The 14,866-nt window shown below is 57.1% G+C and overlaps 6 protein-coding genes across 6 annotated transcripts; 3 read left to right on the top strand and 3 right to left on the bottom strand.

Moving 5' to 3' along the window:
- Window positions 1-969: 969 nt before the first annotated feature.
- GUITHDRAFT_120077 (hypothetical protein) lies at window positions 970-1,623 on the bottom strand (the record flags this gene model as incomplete). The annotated part of the gene is made up of 1 exon (XM_005820670.1): window positions 970-1,623. One exon carries the CDS (start codon window positions 1,621-1,623, stop codon window positions 970-972), a length of 654 nt encoding a protein of 217 aa, XP_005820727.1.
- Window positions 1,624-3,449: 1,826 nt separating this feature from the next.
- GUITHDRAFT_120076 (hypothetical protein) lies at window positions 3,450-5,090 on the top strand (the record flags this gene model as incomplete). The annotated part of the gene is made up of 4 exons (XM_005820669.1): window positions 3,450-4,105; window positions 4,402-4,612; window positions 4,877-4,990; window positions 5,040-5,090. The coding sequence occupies 4 exons, from the start codon at window positions 3,450-3,452 to the stop codon at window positions 5,088-5,090; spliced, it is 1,032 nt and encodes a 343-aa protein (XP_005820726.1).
- A 1,538-nt stretch (window positions 5,091-6,628) lies between these two features.
- Window positions 6,629-7,207, bottom strand: GUITHDRAFT_120075 (hypothetical protein; the record flags this gene model as incomplete). The annotated part of the gene is made up of 1 exon (XM_005820668.1): window positions 6,629-7,207. One exon carries the CDS (start codon window positions 7,205-7,207, stop codon window positions 6,629-6,631), a length of 579 nt encoding a protein of 192 aa, XP_005820725.1.
- Window positions 7,208-7,850: 643 nt separating this feature from the next.
- Window positions 7,851-9,331, top strand: GUITHDRAFT_120074 (hypothetical protein; the record flags this gene model as incomplete). Its single annotated transcript, XM_005820667.1, has 3 exons — window positions 7,851-8,506; window positions 8,803-9,013; window positions 9,278-9,331. 3 exons carry the CDS (start codon window positions 7,851-7,853, stop codon window positions 9,329-9,331), a joined length of 921 nt encoding a protein of 306 aa, XP_005820724.1.
- A 1,759-nt stretch (window positions 9,332-11,090) lies between these two features.
- On the bottom strand, window positions 11,091-11,684 carry GUITHDRAFT_120073 (hypothetical protein; the record flags this gene model as incomplete). The annotated part of the gene is made up of 1 exon (XM_005820666.1): window positions 11,091-11,684. One exon carries the CDS (start codon window positions 11,682-11,684, stop codon window positions 11,091-11,093), a length of 594 nt encoding a protein of 197 aa, XP_005820723.1.
- A 1,265-nt stretch (window positions 11,685-12,949) lies between these two features.
- Window positions 12,950-13,180, top strand: GUITHDRAFT_120072 (hypothetical protein; the record flags this gene model as incomplete). Its single annotated transcript, XM_005820665.1, has 1 exon — window positions 12,950-13,180. One exon carries the CDS (start codon window positions 12,950-12,952, stop codon window positions 13,178-13,180), a length of 231 nt encoding a protein of 76 aa, XP_005820722.1.
- Between the last annotated feature and the right edge of the window lie 1,686 nt (window positions 13,181-14,866).

The raw sequence follows: 14,866 nt of genomic DNA, 5'->3' as shown, positions 1-14,866 counted from the left end.
GACGATCACGTTTTCGAGATATCCGTGCGTCTATGCATCAGGTCCAACATCATAAAGCCCCAACGGATCGCTCCTTGTCCGCAAGCTTTCCCATCTGCAGTACATGCTTCCAAGCCGTCATCGGATCCGACGCTTCCTCTGTGCAAACCGATTGCATCAAGCAGCGCAGCCGTCTTGAATCATCCTTGACACAGGCAACAACATGAGGGGCATTAACAGATCTGCTTTAGCTTCCTCCAACATCAGCCCGATCGTCAGCGATGGCTTGAAGGAAACAAGCCTGGAGACTGGATCACCGTGATGAAACAGAGAGCCTACCCGGAGCCACACCTGGCCTAGACAAGTAGCGGGAGGATGGCTTGAGGTAGGGTCCGGGCTGGAGGTGCAAGGTATGGCTTGACAATGCTTCAGTGGAGCTTCACCCACGCCTTCAACAACAAGCAATGTTTGTAAGACACTCATAGCAGTCGACTTGTGCGATCCATCCGGTTACTGCAAGAGAAGACATGGCCAAGGCCTGAAGACCTTTTGACAACCTGATCCTCGCTGACTCTCGCACATGCCATGCTCGCTCCATACCCCACTTGTCATCTCCTTTTCCCGTCCCAGTCTTCACACACCTCACCTTCTCCTTGTTGCACTGGACAAGATGATCTACTTCTGACAAGCCCTCCTTGTACTGTCTCTACGTGTCGCGTCGTGATCGTGATGCCTCGCATGCTCGTCCACCAGGTCCTCCGTCAGATGCACCCCTGACCCTTATCATGCAGCGGCATCATCCCTCCGTCCCTTTCTCCCTCTTCTCCCTCACTCCCCCCCCCAACTCGCACCAGCAGCATACTGCAATACCTCCTTTGCTAGTCGTTTGTCTTTATTTTTGTCCCACGAACCGTCCCCTCTCCTCCCTGCCCTATGACTACCTCTCCCTCCCCTTTCGCCCCTCCTCTGCCTCCTCTGCCCTCTCAGCCACTACCCCCTCTTTCCCACTGGCCCTCGCCGCATCATTTCCATCCAGGTAGACTGCATGGGCTCCTCCTTCAGACGCTCCTCCTCCGCGATGCTCTCGAGGACCTCGTTGCGGTTCCTGACCATGAGCCCTTGAGCCGTCGTCATGACCCCCTTCGCGTACTCCGGCCTCAGCACCTTGCTGATCGCCGCACGGCTCTTGCCGTACATCCTCGACAGGTCTCGCTGCCGCATAGACCGTTTCCCCGTTGGAGACACTGGCGCCGAGTAGTAGAGGCAGACGATGTCGAGCTTCTCCTGCGCGGTCAGCCGGCTCCTGCCCCTGCACGCCGAGCTGTGCTTGCTCCGCGCCGCCGCGTCCCAGCGGCTGGTCTCCGGGCCCCGGCAGGCGTCTGCGGGAGCGGTGTCGTCGGGGAGAGGCGGGAGGACGTCGAGGGAGGGGTCGTCGGCCAGGGAGAGGTCAGGGACAGGTATTGTGCAGGGAGGAGGAAGGAGGATTAAGACATCGTGGCAAGAGGAAGAGATGAAGAAATGGTTGTTGAGGCGGTCGGAGGTTGAGACATCGGCGGTGTCTATGGGGAGAAGGAAAGAGGGGTTGAAGGAGGGGTCTTCGCTGCCTAGTAGATAAGAAGGATAGAGGGATAGAGGGAGGGACATTGAAGGTGGTTGGAGAGAAGGGGGGGAAGAGATTCGTAGGCAGGCAAGCACGAGGGAGCGGCTAGCAGATGTGGAAGAAGGGGGGTGGGGGTGGGAAGGGAGGTAGCTGATTATATAGCAGGCGACATTCCCCCGACAGACTCCCCGGCATCCTTTTTTTTTTAACTTTACAGCGCATTCATCAAAGGAGTTGAAATGAAATCTTTTCAACTATGTCGGCCTTGTCCGACCCGTTGCCTTAACACATCTTTCTGACAATGTACTGTAGCGTCGCAATACCGTGGCTTATCGCTACCAGGTAGTAAACAAGAATGGGGCTACCCACTCAAGAGCATTCGATCGGCACAGATTTTATTCGGCCGCCGGACAGCGTAGCAGCATTGGTTTACTAGATTCTTAACAATCCAGTCATTTGTACATTTACATCTTACAATGCAGGGGTTTAAAAGTGGCCCCAGCTGAATCTTTCTGACAAGATGCGATTAAAAGCAACGAACACTCGGGTGTTTCCGTAGGACATGAAAAGTACTAGTTTACTTTACCAGTTTCTACAAGTCATTTCTCCCTTAGGCTTGTAAACGTCTCCTCTCCCAGTCGTCTTTTCAATCCCCAAAATCTTGATTCCTCCTCCTGCGTCTCAGACCTGCTAACGATTCATTGGCGATGCACCATCAAACAATAATATATCGAAATCACTGTTGTGAAATCTAAAAAGCGCTGAATGTGAACATTAATGCAGAACATGAAATTTCCATCAAGTATGCCGATCCCACAGTGCTAAATGCGCTGATCATCCGAAAACGAAAGCAGATAAAACCAACAAAAATGAAAACTCATAGTTGATCATCTCCTCCTTATCCCATCCTTCCTCGCGGTCAGCCGGCTCCTGCCCCTGCACGCCGAGCTGTGCTTGCTCCGCGCCGCCGCGTCCCAGCGGCTGGTCTCCGGGCCCCGGCAGGCGTCTGCGGGAGCGGTGTCGTCGGGGAGAGGCGGGAGGACGTCGAGGGAGGGGTCGTCGGGGCTTGAAAGAGTGATGGAGGGAAGAAGGGCGTCAGGGCTAGCGGAGCCTGAGGGGTCGTGGATGTCAACGGGGTCGATGGGGAGGAGGAGGAAGGGGTTGAGGGAGGCGTCGTCAACAAGGATAGAAGGGGGGATATCAAACAGAGGAGGATACATCGCTGAGGGGACGGATGGGAGGTGCTGGGCTACACGAGGATCGGAAGAGGAGAAATGCTGGTGACTGAGGCGCGCGGAGATGGGATGTTTCTGGGGAGGAGGGGTCCTTCAAGAAGCCCCCCACCCCTCCATCAACGGCAAGATTCCATCACCGGTCCTCTTGTATTGAGACGCCAACATTGTCCTTGTTGCTTCTTGGCTTTACTAGGACCCAAGACCTCTTGTTCCCCGATCCGCGTGACCCCCACCCTCTCCTTGGAATGGGAATCAGACCCCTCCTTGCCCCAAAGAAAACGGGTCATTGGAAGTCAAAGAGTTTACTTCTTACAACTCACAGGCTTTAAAAGTCACAGGACGTGATCCCATCAGTCGTAGTAAAGCGACGCTTCGGCGCTCACAGTCTTTCATGTGGAGTAGACCCTCCTCCACCCTTTACCACCCCGCTATTCCCCCTCAATATCACCGGTACGAGAAATCTTTCAAGACACTCCTGCATGCCTTCCTGTCAGCACGGGGAATATCGCATACGGTTGAAGGTCACTCTCCCCACCCTCTCCCACGACCTGCTCCTCCCCATCATCTGACGCATTGCTCCGACAAGTTCCTTTCTTCCTCGACTCGGAAGGCCTCTGTCCTTCCTGCCCTCCCTGATGTCTCCCCCTCTCCTCCTCACGCTCTCCTCCCTCCTCCTCGACGACCCCTCCCTCAACCCCTCCTTCCTCCTCCCCATCGACCCCGTCGATGTCTCAGACCCCTCTTTTACCTCTCTAGACCGCTGCTTCTCCTCGTCTACTTTAGACATCTTCAACTCCTTTCTGATCCCTGGCACTCCCTGCACAATACCTCTCCCTGACCTCTCCCTGACCGACGACCCCTCCCTCGACGTCCTCCTGCCTCTCCCCGACGACACCGCTCCCGCAGACGCCTGCCGGGGCCCGCAGACCAGCCGCTGGGACGCGGCGGCGCGGAGCAAGCACAGCTCGGCGTGCAGGGGCAGGAGCCGGCTGACCGCGCAGGACAAGGCCGACATCGTCTGCCTCTACTACTCGGCGCCAGTGTCTCCAACGGGGAAACGGTCTATGCGGCAGCGAGACCTGTCGAGGATGTACGGCAAGAGCCGTGCGGCGATCAGCAAGGTGCTGAGGCCGGAGTACGCGAGGGGGGTCATGACGGCGGGTCAAGGGCTGATGGTCAGGAACCGCAACGAGGTCCTCGAGAGCATCGCGGAGGAGGAGCGTCTGAAGGAGGAGCCCATGCAGTCTACCTGGATGGAAATGATGCGGCGAGGGCCAGGGGAGGGAGGGCGGTAGTGGCTGAGAGCGCAGAGGAGAGGAGAGAGGGCGGAAATCGAGGGGAGGGAGGAGGGCAAGGTAATTGTGGGACGGGGAGGAAGGGGACAAAAATAAAAGCGTATGACAGGCGAACAAGGCATGCATGCTGCTGTTTCAAAATGGCAGGCAGGCAGGGACCGAGGGAGAAAGGGACGGAGGGAGGGTGGGTGTGAGGGACAAGGCCGCTGCATGATGAGTGGCAAGGGGGGCATCTGACGGAAGACCTGGTGGACGAGCATGCCAGGCATCACGATCACGACTCGACACGTAGAGACAGTACAAGGAGAGCTTGTGAGAAGCAGATCGACTCGTCTTTTGTGGTTCTGCTGGCCTTCATCGTCTACAGCGTGATGCTGGGCACCTACAACTACTACTTCTGCAGCTTCAACAAGTCGAGCACGCCCACGACGTATGGAGCGAGTATGGCATGTGCGAAATTGAGCGAGGATCAGGTTGTCAAAAGGTCTCCAGGCCTCGACCAGGTCTGCTCTTGCAGTAACCGGATGGATCGCACAAGTCGACTGCTATGAGCGTCTTACCACCACCATTGCTTGTTGTTGAAGGCGTGGGTGAAGCTCCACTGAAGCATTGTCAAGCCATACCTTGCACCTCCAGCCCGGACCTACCTCAAGCCATCCTCTCGCTACTTGTCTAGGCCAGGTGGCAACGCTGCGAGTCATCCGATTGACAGGCGTTTGATGGCTCCGGGTAGGCTGTCTGTTTCATCACGGTGATCCAGTCTCCAGGCTTGTTTCCTTCAAGCCATCGCTGACGATCGGGCTGGTGTTGGAGTCAATGACCCTCATGTTGTTGCCTGTGTCAAGGATGAGTCAAGACGGCTGCGCTGCTTGATGCAATCGGTTTGCACAGAGGAGGCATCGGATCCGATGACGGCTTGGAAGCTGACAGCTTGCGATGGAGCGATCCGTTGGGGCTTTGTGCCCTCGATTGCTTCATTGACGCATCGGTTGATTTCTTTGAATGCACTCGATGTATGAGCTGGTTCATAGAAGCTTAGCTTCACTCCAAACATGCCATTCGACATCACTGTGCTGCTTCTAACAGTCCGATCGCGAGCCTTCGTGTCTGATCCTTGCAGTTGGCTGAGTCCGCCGCCGGATGTACTTGAGACGCGCGAGCTTGATGGGCTCCTGCTCGAGGCTGTCGAGTCCTCCACCACGCTGTCCAGGACCCCGTGGGGGCCTTGCAGCACTAGACTTGGAGTCCTTGTGCCGTCAGCCATAGTCATCAGTGATAATGAACCGACATGGGCAAGACGAGACGAGGACGAGGAGGTAGACGAGGAGTCAGATGAAGGGGGTCAGCACGAGGGAGGCATGCAGACAGTCGGTCAGGTAGGGATGGAGCGAACCCACCCACCCCTCCTACCGATCCTACCCAACCCCCTTCCGTTCCCTTGCCAGTTTGTTCCCCGGTCCGCGACACCCCCTACCCACACTCCACCCAGCGCAACTCACTCGGAAGGACCGGTCCTCGGAGTCGACTGTCCACGAAACAAAAAATGTCAACCAATCGATTGCATGCAGGGGGCGACAAAGTTAAGCGAAATCTCAAGGACAGTAGTAAAGACAAAAACTTATTTTAAACTTAACTTTGAGTAAAGAGAGTACTTGTGGCTAGTATACCTTCGGAGGGCCCCGGACATCAGGGGTTTTATGCATGTCCGCTTGAATTGCATAGCGTCGGCTGGATTGGCTCAGTGATCGTTAAGTGAGAGTCGGCGGCCCTCGGATTCTGACGGGCATGCCCCCGGGACCGGCGGGCCCGGGGGCCTTCGGGCCTTTGGACACCCGGTGACCGGGCCCGGCTGTCGCAAAAGCTCAGTCCACCCGGCACCCACCGCTTTCCATTTGCCGTCCGCTTGCCTCCCTCCCCGACTGGATTGACTCAGAGTACGGTTCCGATACTCAGTGACTGCCCTAGCACGAGTGAGATCCATAGAGCATGCAGCCTTCAGCCGCGGGCGAGCCCGATGGGCCCCCGTTCCGGTGCTGCTGCTGCCGGCACGGTCCGATACGGTCCCGCCGCCGGCTCCGAACTTCCGCGGTACTCCCCACGACTACCCAGACAAGCCTGTGAGCCTAGCCCTTTCTCGAGCCACCTCACTTGACAGATGACGAGAGACAGCGCCGGTCGATGGCTCCTCAACTTTCGGTTCCTAGCTGCAACTGACTGACCCTTTGCTCGATCCACCGTCTGTCCTAGCAAGCAACAGTAGCCTGACGTGCTAGTTGCTTGCTATTGAGGCTAGCTCCTGATTGACTTTCTACATGGTCTCGACGGCTATGTGTACAACATCACCAGAGGGAGTTGATCAGGACTGGAGGCGATGATCTCTTACGTCAGTGCGATTGAAGGAATGCAGTGATGGCTCTGCATGGAAGGGAGCATCATACCACCCAGATCAAACGAGCATTATTCTCAAGACCTCTTCAAGAAACAATCCCTCTCCTCTTTATCCCATCCTTCCTTCATCCTCACGCAACACCTTCTCCACTCCTCCCTAGCGCAAGCAGCCTCCCCCGCTCCTCCTCCGCGATGTTCCTCAGCACCATCGCCCGCCTGCTCGCCTTGAGCCCTTGACCCGCCGTCATGACCCCCCTCGCGTACTCCGGCCTCAGCACCTTGCTGATCGCCGCACGGCTCTTGCCGTACCTTCGCGATAAGTCCTGCTGCTGCATAGACCGTTTCCCCGTTGGAGACACTGGCGCCGAGTAGTAGAGGCAGACGATGTCGAGCTTCTCCTGCGCGGTCAGCCGGCTCCTGCCCCTGCACGCCGAGCTGTGCTTGCTCCGCGCCGCCGCGTCCCAGCGGCTGGTCTCCAGGCCCCGGCAGGCGTCTGCGGGGGCAGTGTCGTCGGGGAGAGGCGGGAGGACGTCGAGGGAGGGGTCGTCGGGGCTTGAAAGAGTGATGGAGGGAAGGAGGGCGTCAGGGGTAGCGGAGCCTGAGGGGTCATCTTGGATGTCGACGGGGTCGATGGGGAGGAGGAGGAAGGGGTTGAGGGAGGCGTCGTCAAGCAGGAAGGAAGGGGGGATATCAAACAGAGGAGGATACATCGCTGAGGGGACGGATGGGAGGTGCTGGGCTACACGAGGATCGGAAGAGGATGATTCAGCGCGGAAATGGAAATGGGATGTTTCTGGGGAGGAGGGGTCCTTCAAGAAGCCCCCCACCCCTCCATCAACGGCAAGATTCCATCACCGGTCCTCTTGTATTGAGACGCCAACATTGTCCTTGTTGCTTTTTGGCTTTACTAGGACCCAAGACCTCTTGTTCCCCGATCCGCGTGACCCCCACCCTCTCCTTGGACACGGAATCAGACCCCTCCTTGCCCCAAAGAAAACGGGTCATTGGAAGTCAAAAAAAAGTTTACTTGTTACAATTCACCAGGCTTTAAAAGTCACAGGACGTGATCCCATCAGTCGTAGTAAAGCGACGCTTCGGCGCTCACAGTCTTTCATGTGGAGTAGACCCTCCTCCACCCTTTACCACCCCTCTATTCCCCCTCAATATCACCGGTACGAGAAATCTTTCAAGACACTCCCTGCATGCCTTCCTGTCAGCACGGGGAATATCGCATACAAGGTTACTCTCCCCACCCTCTCCCACGACCTGCTCCTCCCCATCATCTGACGCATTGCTCCGACAAGTTCCTTTCTTCCTCGACTCGGAAGGCCTCTGTCCTTCCTGCCCTCCCTGATGTCTCCCCCTTACATCCTCGCGATCTCCTCCCTCCTCCTAGACGACCCATCCTTCAACCCCTCCTTCCTCCTCCCCATCGACCCCGTCGATGTCTCAGACCCCTCTTTTACCTCTCTAGACCGCTGCTTCTCCTCGTCTACTTTAGACATCTTCAACTCCTTTCTGATCCCTGGCACTCCCTGCACAATACCTGTCCCTGACCTCTCCCTGACCGACGACCCCTCCCTCGACGTCCTCCTGCCTCTCCCCGACGACACCGCTCCCGCAGACGCCTGCCGGGGCCCGGAGACCAGCCGCTGGGACGCGGCGGCGCGGAGCAAGCACAGCTCGGCGTGCAGGGGCAGGAGCCGGCTGACCGCGCAGGACAAGGCCGACATCGTCTGCCTCTACTACTCGGCGCCAGTGTCTCCAACGGGGAAACGGTCTATGCGGCAGCGAGACCTGTCGAGGATGTACGGGAAGAGCCGTGCGGCGATCAGCAAGGTGCTGAGGCCGGAGTACGCGAGGGGGGTCATGACGGCGGGTCAAGGGCTGATGGTCAGGAACCGCAACGAGGTCCTCGAGAGCATCGCGGAGGAGGAGCGTCTGAAGGAGGAGCCCATGCAGTCTACCTGGACGGAGATGATGCGGCGAGGGCCAGGGGAGGGAGGGCGGTAGTGGCTGAGAGCGCAGAGGAGAGGAGAGAGGGCGGAAATCGAGGGGAGGGAGGAGGGCAAGGTAATTGTGGGACGGGGAGGAAGGGGACAAAAATAAAAGCGTATGACAGGCGAACAAGGCATGCATGCTGCTGTTTCAAAATGGCAGGCAGGCAGGGACCGAGGGAGAAAGGGACGGAGGGAGGGTGGGTGTGAGGGACAAGGCCGCTGCATGATGAGTGGCAAGGGGGGCATCTGACGGAAGGTCTGGTGGACGAGCATGCCAGGCATCACGATCACGACTCGACACGTAGAGACAGTACAAGGAGAGCTTGTGAGAAGCAGATCGACTCGTCTTTTGTGGTTCTGCTGGCCTTCATCGTCTACAGCGTGATGCTGGGCACCTACAACTACTACTTCTGCAGCTTCAACAAGTCGAGCACGCCCACGACGTATGGAGCGAGTATGGCATGTGCGAAATTGAGCGAGGATCAGGTTGTCAAAAGGTCCCCAGGCCTCGACCAGGTCTGCTCTTGCAGTAACCGGATGGATCGCACAAGTCGACTGCTATGAGCGTCTTACTACCAACATTGCTTGTTGTTGAAGGCGTGGGTGAAGCTCCACTGAAGCACTGTCAAGCCATACCTTGCACCTCCAGCCCGGACCTACCTCAAGCCATCCTCTCGCTACTTGTCTAGGCCAGGTGGCAACGCTGCGAGTCATCCGATTGACAGGCGTTTGATGGCTCCGGGTAGGCTGTCTGTTTCATCACGGTGATCCAGTCTCCAGGCTTGTTTCCTTCAAGCCATCGCTGACGATCGGGCTGGTGTTGGAGGAAGCTAAAGCAGATCTGTCAATGACCCTCATGTTGTTGCCTGTGTCAAGGATGAGTCAAGACGGCTGCGCTGCTTGATGCAATCGGTTTGCACAGAGGAGGCATCGGATCCGATGACGGCTTGGAAGCTGACAGCTTGCGATGGAGCGATCCGTTGGGGCTTTGTGCCCTCGATTGCTTCATTGACGCATCGGTTGATTTCTTTGAATGCACTCGATGTATGAGCTGGTTCATAGAAGCTTAGCTTCACTCCAAACATGCCATTCGACATCACTGTGCTGCTTCTAACAGTCCGACCGCGAGCCTTCGTGTCTGATCCTTGCAGTTGGCTGAGTCCGCCGCCGGATGTACTTGAGACGCGCGAGCTTGATGGGCTCCTGCTCGAGGCTGTCGAGTACTCCACCACGCTGTCCAGGACCCCGTGGGGGCCTTGCAGCACTAGACTTGGAGTCCTTGTGCCGTCAGCCATAGTCATCAGTGATAATGAACCGACATGGGCAAGACGAGACGAGGACGAGGAGGTAGACGAGGAGTCAGATGAAGGGGGTCAGCACGAGGAAGGCATGCAGACAGTCCTTCAGGTAGGGAGGGAGGGAGGGAGGGAGGGAGGAGAAGGTTTCTTGACATGTTTTTATACTGGGGCATGGGTTGCATGCATGGGTCGCATCCTCTACCCACCCACCCCTCCTACCAATGCTACCCAACCCCTTCCCGGAGTCCCGTTCCCTTGCCAGTTTGTTCCCCGGTCCGCGACACCCCCTACCCACACTCCACCCAGCGCAACTCACTCGGAAGGACCGGTCCTCTCGACTGTCCACGAAACAAAAAATGTCAACCAATCGATTGCATGCAAGGGGAGACCGTTGAAAGTTAAGCGAAATCTCAAGGACAGTAGTAAAGACAAAAACTTATTTTAAACTTAACTTTGAGTAAAGAGAGTCCTTGTGGCTAGTTTCGTAGGGCCCCGGACATGAGGGGTTTTATCATCAGTGCATGTCTGCCGCTTGAATTGAAGTTGCATGTGATAGCGTCGGCTGGATTGGCTCAGTGATCATTAAGTTCGGCGACGATTCTGACGGGCATCCCCGGAATCGGTGGCCGGGCCGGGGGCCTTCGGGACTTCGGGCCCGGCTGTCGCGCGGCAAAAGCTCACTGTCTACCCGGCACCCACCGCTTTCGGAGTTCCATTTGGTCCGCTTGCCTCCCTCAGTTCCCGCCGGCTGGATTGACTCAGGGTACGGTCGAGCATGCAGCTTTCAGCCGCGGGCGAGTTCGATGGTTTCCGGTGCTGCTGCTGCGCCAGTGGTCCCGGCCGGCTCCGAACCCTGGCACTACTCCCCACGACTACCCAGACTGGCAAGCCTGTGATCCTAGCCCTCAGTTCTTGAGCCACCTCACTTGACAGATGACGAGAGACAGCGCCGGTCGATGGCTCCTCAACTTTCCTAGCTGCAACTGACTGACCCTTTGCTCGATCCACCGTCTGTCCTAGCAAGCAACAGTAGCCTGACCTGCTTGCCGCTGTGCTATTGAGCCGCTAGCTCCTGATTGACTTTCTACATGGTCTCGACGGCTGTGTGTACAACATCACCAGAGGGAGTTGATCAGGACTGGAGGCGATGATCTCTTACGTCAGTGCGATTGAAGGAGTGCTGTGATGGGTCTGCATGGAAGGAAGCAACATACCACCCAGATCCAACGAGCATTATTCTCAAGACCTCTTCAAGAAACAATCCCTCTCCTCTTTATCCCATCCTTCCTTCATCCTCACGCAACACCTTCTCCACTCCTCCCTAGCGCAAGCAGCCTCCCCCGCTCCTCCTCCGCGATGCTCCTCAGCACCGTCGCCCGCCTGCTCGCCTTGAGCCCTTGACCCGCCGTCATGACCCCCCTCGCGTACTCCGGCCTCAGCACCTTGCTGATCGCCGCACGGCTCTTGCCGTACCTTCGCGATAAGTCCTGCTGCTGCATAGACCGTTTCCCCGTTGGAGACACTGGCGCCAAGTAGTAGAGGCAGACGATGTCGAGCTTCTCCTGCACGGTCAGCCGGCTCCTGCCCCTGCACGCCGAGCTGTGCTTGCTCCGCGCCGCCGCGTCCCAGCGGCTGGTCTCCTGGCCCCGGCAGGCGTCTGCGGGGGCAGTGTCGTCGGGGAGAGGCGGGATGACGTCGAGGGAGGGGTCGTCGGGGCTTGAAAGAGTGATGGAGGGAAGGAGGGCGTCAGGGCTAGCGGAGCCTGAGGGGTCGTCGTGGATGTCGACGGGGTCGATGGGGAGGAGGAGGAAGGGGTTGAGGGAGGCGTCGTCAACAAGGATAGAAGGGGGGATATCACATAGAGGAGGATACATCGCTGAGAGCATCATATGATATGGTACTTACTTTCTATGAAGATGAGTTTAATCCATGCAAGCAAGGAAAAACCAGGAATTTTTAAAGAACATGTCAGTACAATCATCCCCTGACTGCAGCTTTCATATTCGTCACTTACCAGCTATCCAGACCCAAGTTTCATCCATCCGAGCAAAAAAGCGATGAGATTTGCAAAGTACATGTCAGCCAATCGTTCCCTGAGGGGACGGATGGGAGGTGCTGGGCTACACGAGGATCGGAAGAGGATGATTCAGCGCGGAAATGGAAATGGGATGTTTCCGGAGAGGAGGGGTCCTTCAAGAAGCCCCCCACCCCTCCATCGGAGGCAAGATTCCATCACCGGTCCTCTTGTATTGAGACGCCAACATTGTCCTTGTTGCTTCTTGGCTTTACTAGGACCCAAGACCTCTTGTTCCCCGATCCGCGTGACCCCCACCCTCTCCTTGGACACGGAATCAGACCCCTCCTTGCCCCAAAGAAAACGGGTCATTGGAAGTCAAAGAGTTTACTTCTTACAACTCACAGGCTTTAAAAGTCACAGGACGTGATCCCATCAGTCGTAGTAAAGCGACGCTTCGGCGCTCACAGTCTTTCATGTGGAGTAGACCCTCCTCCACCCTTCACCACCCCGCTATTCCCCCTCAATATCACCGGTACGAGAAATCTTTAAAGACACTCCCTGCACCTTCCTGTCAGCACGGGGAATATCGCATAAGGTCACTCTCCCCACCCTCTCCCACGACCTGCTCCTCCCCACCATCTGACGCATTGCTCCGACAAGTTCCTTTCTTCCTCGACTCGGAAGGCCTCTGTCCTTCCTGCCCTCCCTGATGTCTCCCCCTCTCCTCCTCACGCTCTCCTCCTTCCTCCTCGACGACCCCTCCCTCAACCCCAACTTCCTCCTCCCCATCGACCCCGTCGATGTCTCAGACCCCTCTTTTACCTCTCTAGACCGCTGCTTCTCCTCGTCTACTTTAGACATCTTCAACTCCTTTCTGATCCCTGGCACTCCCTGAACAATACCTGTCCCTGAACTCTCCCTGGCCGAAGACCCTTCCCTCGACGTCCTCCTGCCTCTCCCCGACGACACCGCTCCCGCAGACGCTGCCGTGACCCGGAGACCAGCCGCTGGGACGCGGCGGCGCGGAGCAAGCACAGCTCGGCGTGTAGGGGCAGGAGCCGGCTGACCGCGCAGGAGAAGCTCGACATCGTCTGCCTCTACTACTCCGCACCAGTGTCTCCAACGGGGAAACGGTCTATGCAGCAGCAGGACTTATCGCGAAGGTACGGCAAGAGCCGTGCGGCGATCAGCAAGGTGCTGAGGCCGGAGTACGCGAGGGGGGTCATGACGACGGGTCAAGGGCTCATGGTCAGGAACCGCAACGAGGTCCTCGAGAGCATCGCGGAGGAGGAGCGTCTGAAGGAGGAGCCCATGCAGTCTACCTGGACGGAGATGATGCGGCGAGGGCCAGGGGAGGGAGGGCGGTAGTGGCTGAGAGGGCAGAGGAGGGGCGAAAGGGGAGGGAGAGGTAATCGTAGGGCAGGGAGGAGAGAAGATGGTTCGTGGGATAAAAGTTAAAGACACACGACTAGCAAAGGAGGCATTACAGTATGCTGCTGGTGCGAGTGGAGGGGGGAGGGAGGGAGAAGAGGGAGACAGGGACGCAGGGACTATGCCGCTGCATGATCAGGGTCAGGGGTGCATCTGACGCAGGACTTGGTGGACGAGCATCCCAGACATCACGACGCGACACGTAGAGACAGTGCAAGGAGAACTTGTGAGAAGCAGATCAACTTGTCTGGTGGAACCAGAAGAAGGTGAGGTGTGTGAAGACTGGGACGGGAAAAGGAGATGACAAGTGGGGTATGGAGCGAGTATGGCATGTGCGAGAGTCGGCGAGGATCAGGTTGTCAAAAGGTCCCCAAGCCTTGACCAGGTCTGCTCTTGCAGTAACCGGATGGATCGCACAAGTCGACTGCTATGAGCGTCTTACAACCATTGCTTGTTGTTGAAGGCGTGGGTGAAGCTCCGCTGAAGCACTGTCAAGCCATACCTTGCACCTCCAGCCCGGACCTACCTCAAGCCATCCTCTCGCTACTTGTCTAGGCCAGGTGGCAACGCTGCGAGTCATCCGATTGACAGGCGTTTGATGGCTCCGGGTAGGCTGTCTGTTTCATCACGGTGATCCAGTCTCCAGGCTTGTTTCCTTCAAGCCATCGCTGACGATCGGGCTGGTGTTGGAGGAAGCTAAAGCAGATCTGTCAATGACCCTCATGTTGTTGCCTGTGTCAAGGATGAGTCAAGACGGCTGCGCTGCTTGATGCAATCGGTTTGCACAGAGGAGGCATCGGATCCGATGACGGCTTGGAAGCTGACAGCTTGCGATGGAGCGATCCGTTGGGGCTTTGTGCCCTCGATTGCTTCATTGACGCATCGGTTGATTTCTTTGAATGCACTCGATGTATGAGCTGGTTCATAGAAGCTTAGCTTCACTCCAAACATGCCATTCGACATCACTGTGCTGCTTCTAACAGTCCGACCGCGAGCCTTCGTGTCTGATCCTTGCAGTTGGATGAGTCCGCCGCCGGATGTACTTGAGACGCGCGAGCTTGATGGGCTCCTGCTCGAGGCTGTCGAGTCCTCCACCACGCTGTCCAGGACCCCGTGGGGGCCTTGCAGCACTAGACTTGGAGTCCTTGTGCCGTCAGCCATAGTCATCAGTGATAATGAACCGACATGGGCAAGACGAGACGAGGACGAGGAGGTAGACGAGGAGTCAGATGAAGGGGGTCAGCACGAGGGAGGCATGCAGACAGTCGGTCAGGTAGGGATGGAGCGAACCCACCCACCCCTCCTACCGATCCTACCCAACCCCCTTCCGTTCCCTTGCCAGTTTGTTCCCCGGTCCGCGACACCCCCTACCCACACTCCACCCAGCGCAACTCACTCGGAAGGACCGGTCCTCGGAGTCGACTGTCCACGAAACAAAAAATGTCAACCAATCGATTGCATGCAGGGGGCGACAAAGTTAAGCGAATGGACCGGTCCTCTCGACTGTCCACGAAACAAAAAATGTAAACCAATCGATTGCATGCAAGGGGAGACCGTTGAAAGTTAAGCGAAATCTCAAGGACAGTAGTAAAGACAAAAACTTATTTTAAACTTAACTTTGAG

This window comes from Guillardia theta (assembly GCF_000315625.1).
Source record: "Guillardia theta CCMP2712 unplaced genomic scaffold GUITHscaffold_169, whole genome shotgun sequence".
NCBI lineage: Eukaryota > Cryptophyceae > Pyrenomonadales > Geminigeraceae > Guillardia > Guillardia theta.
Note: the sequence above shows the minus strand (reverse complement) of the source record. Positions and strands in the feature narration are given on the sequence as shown.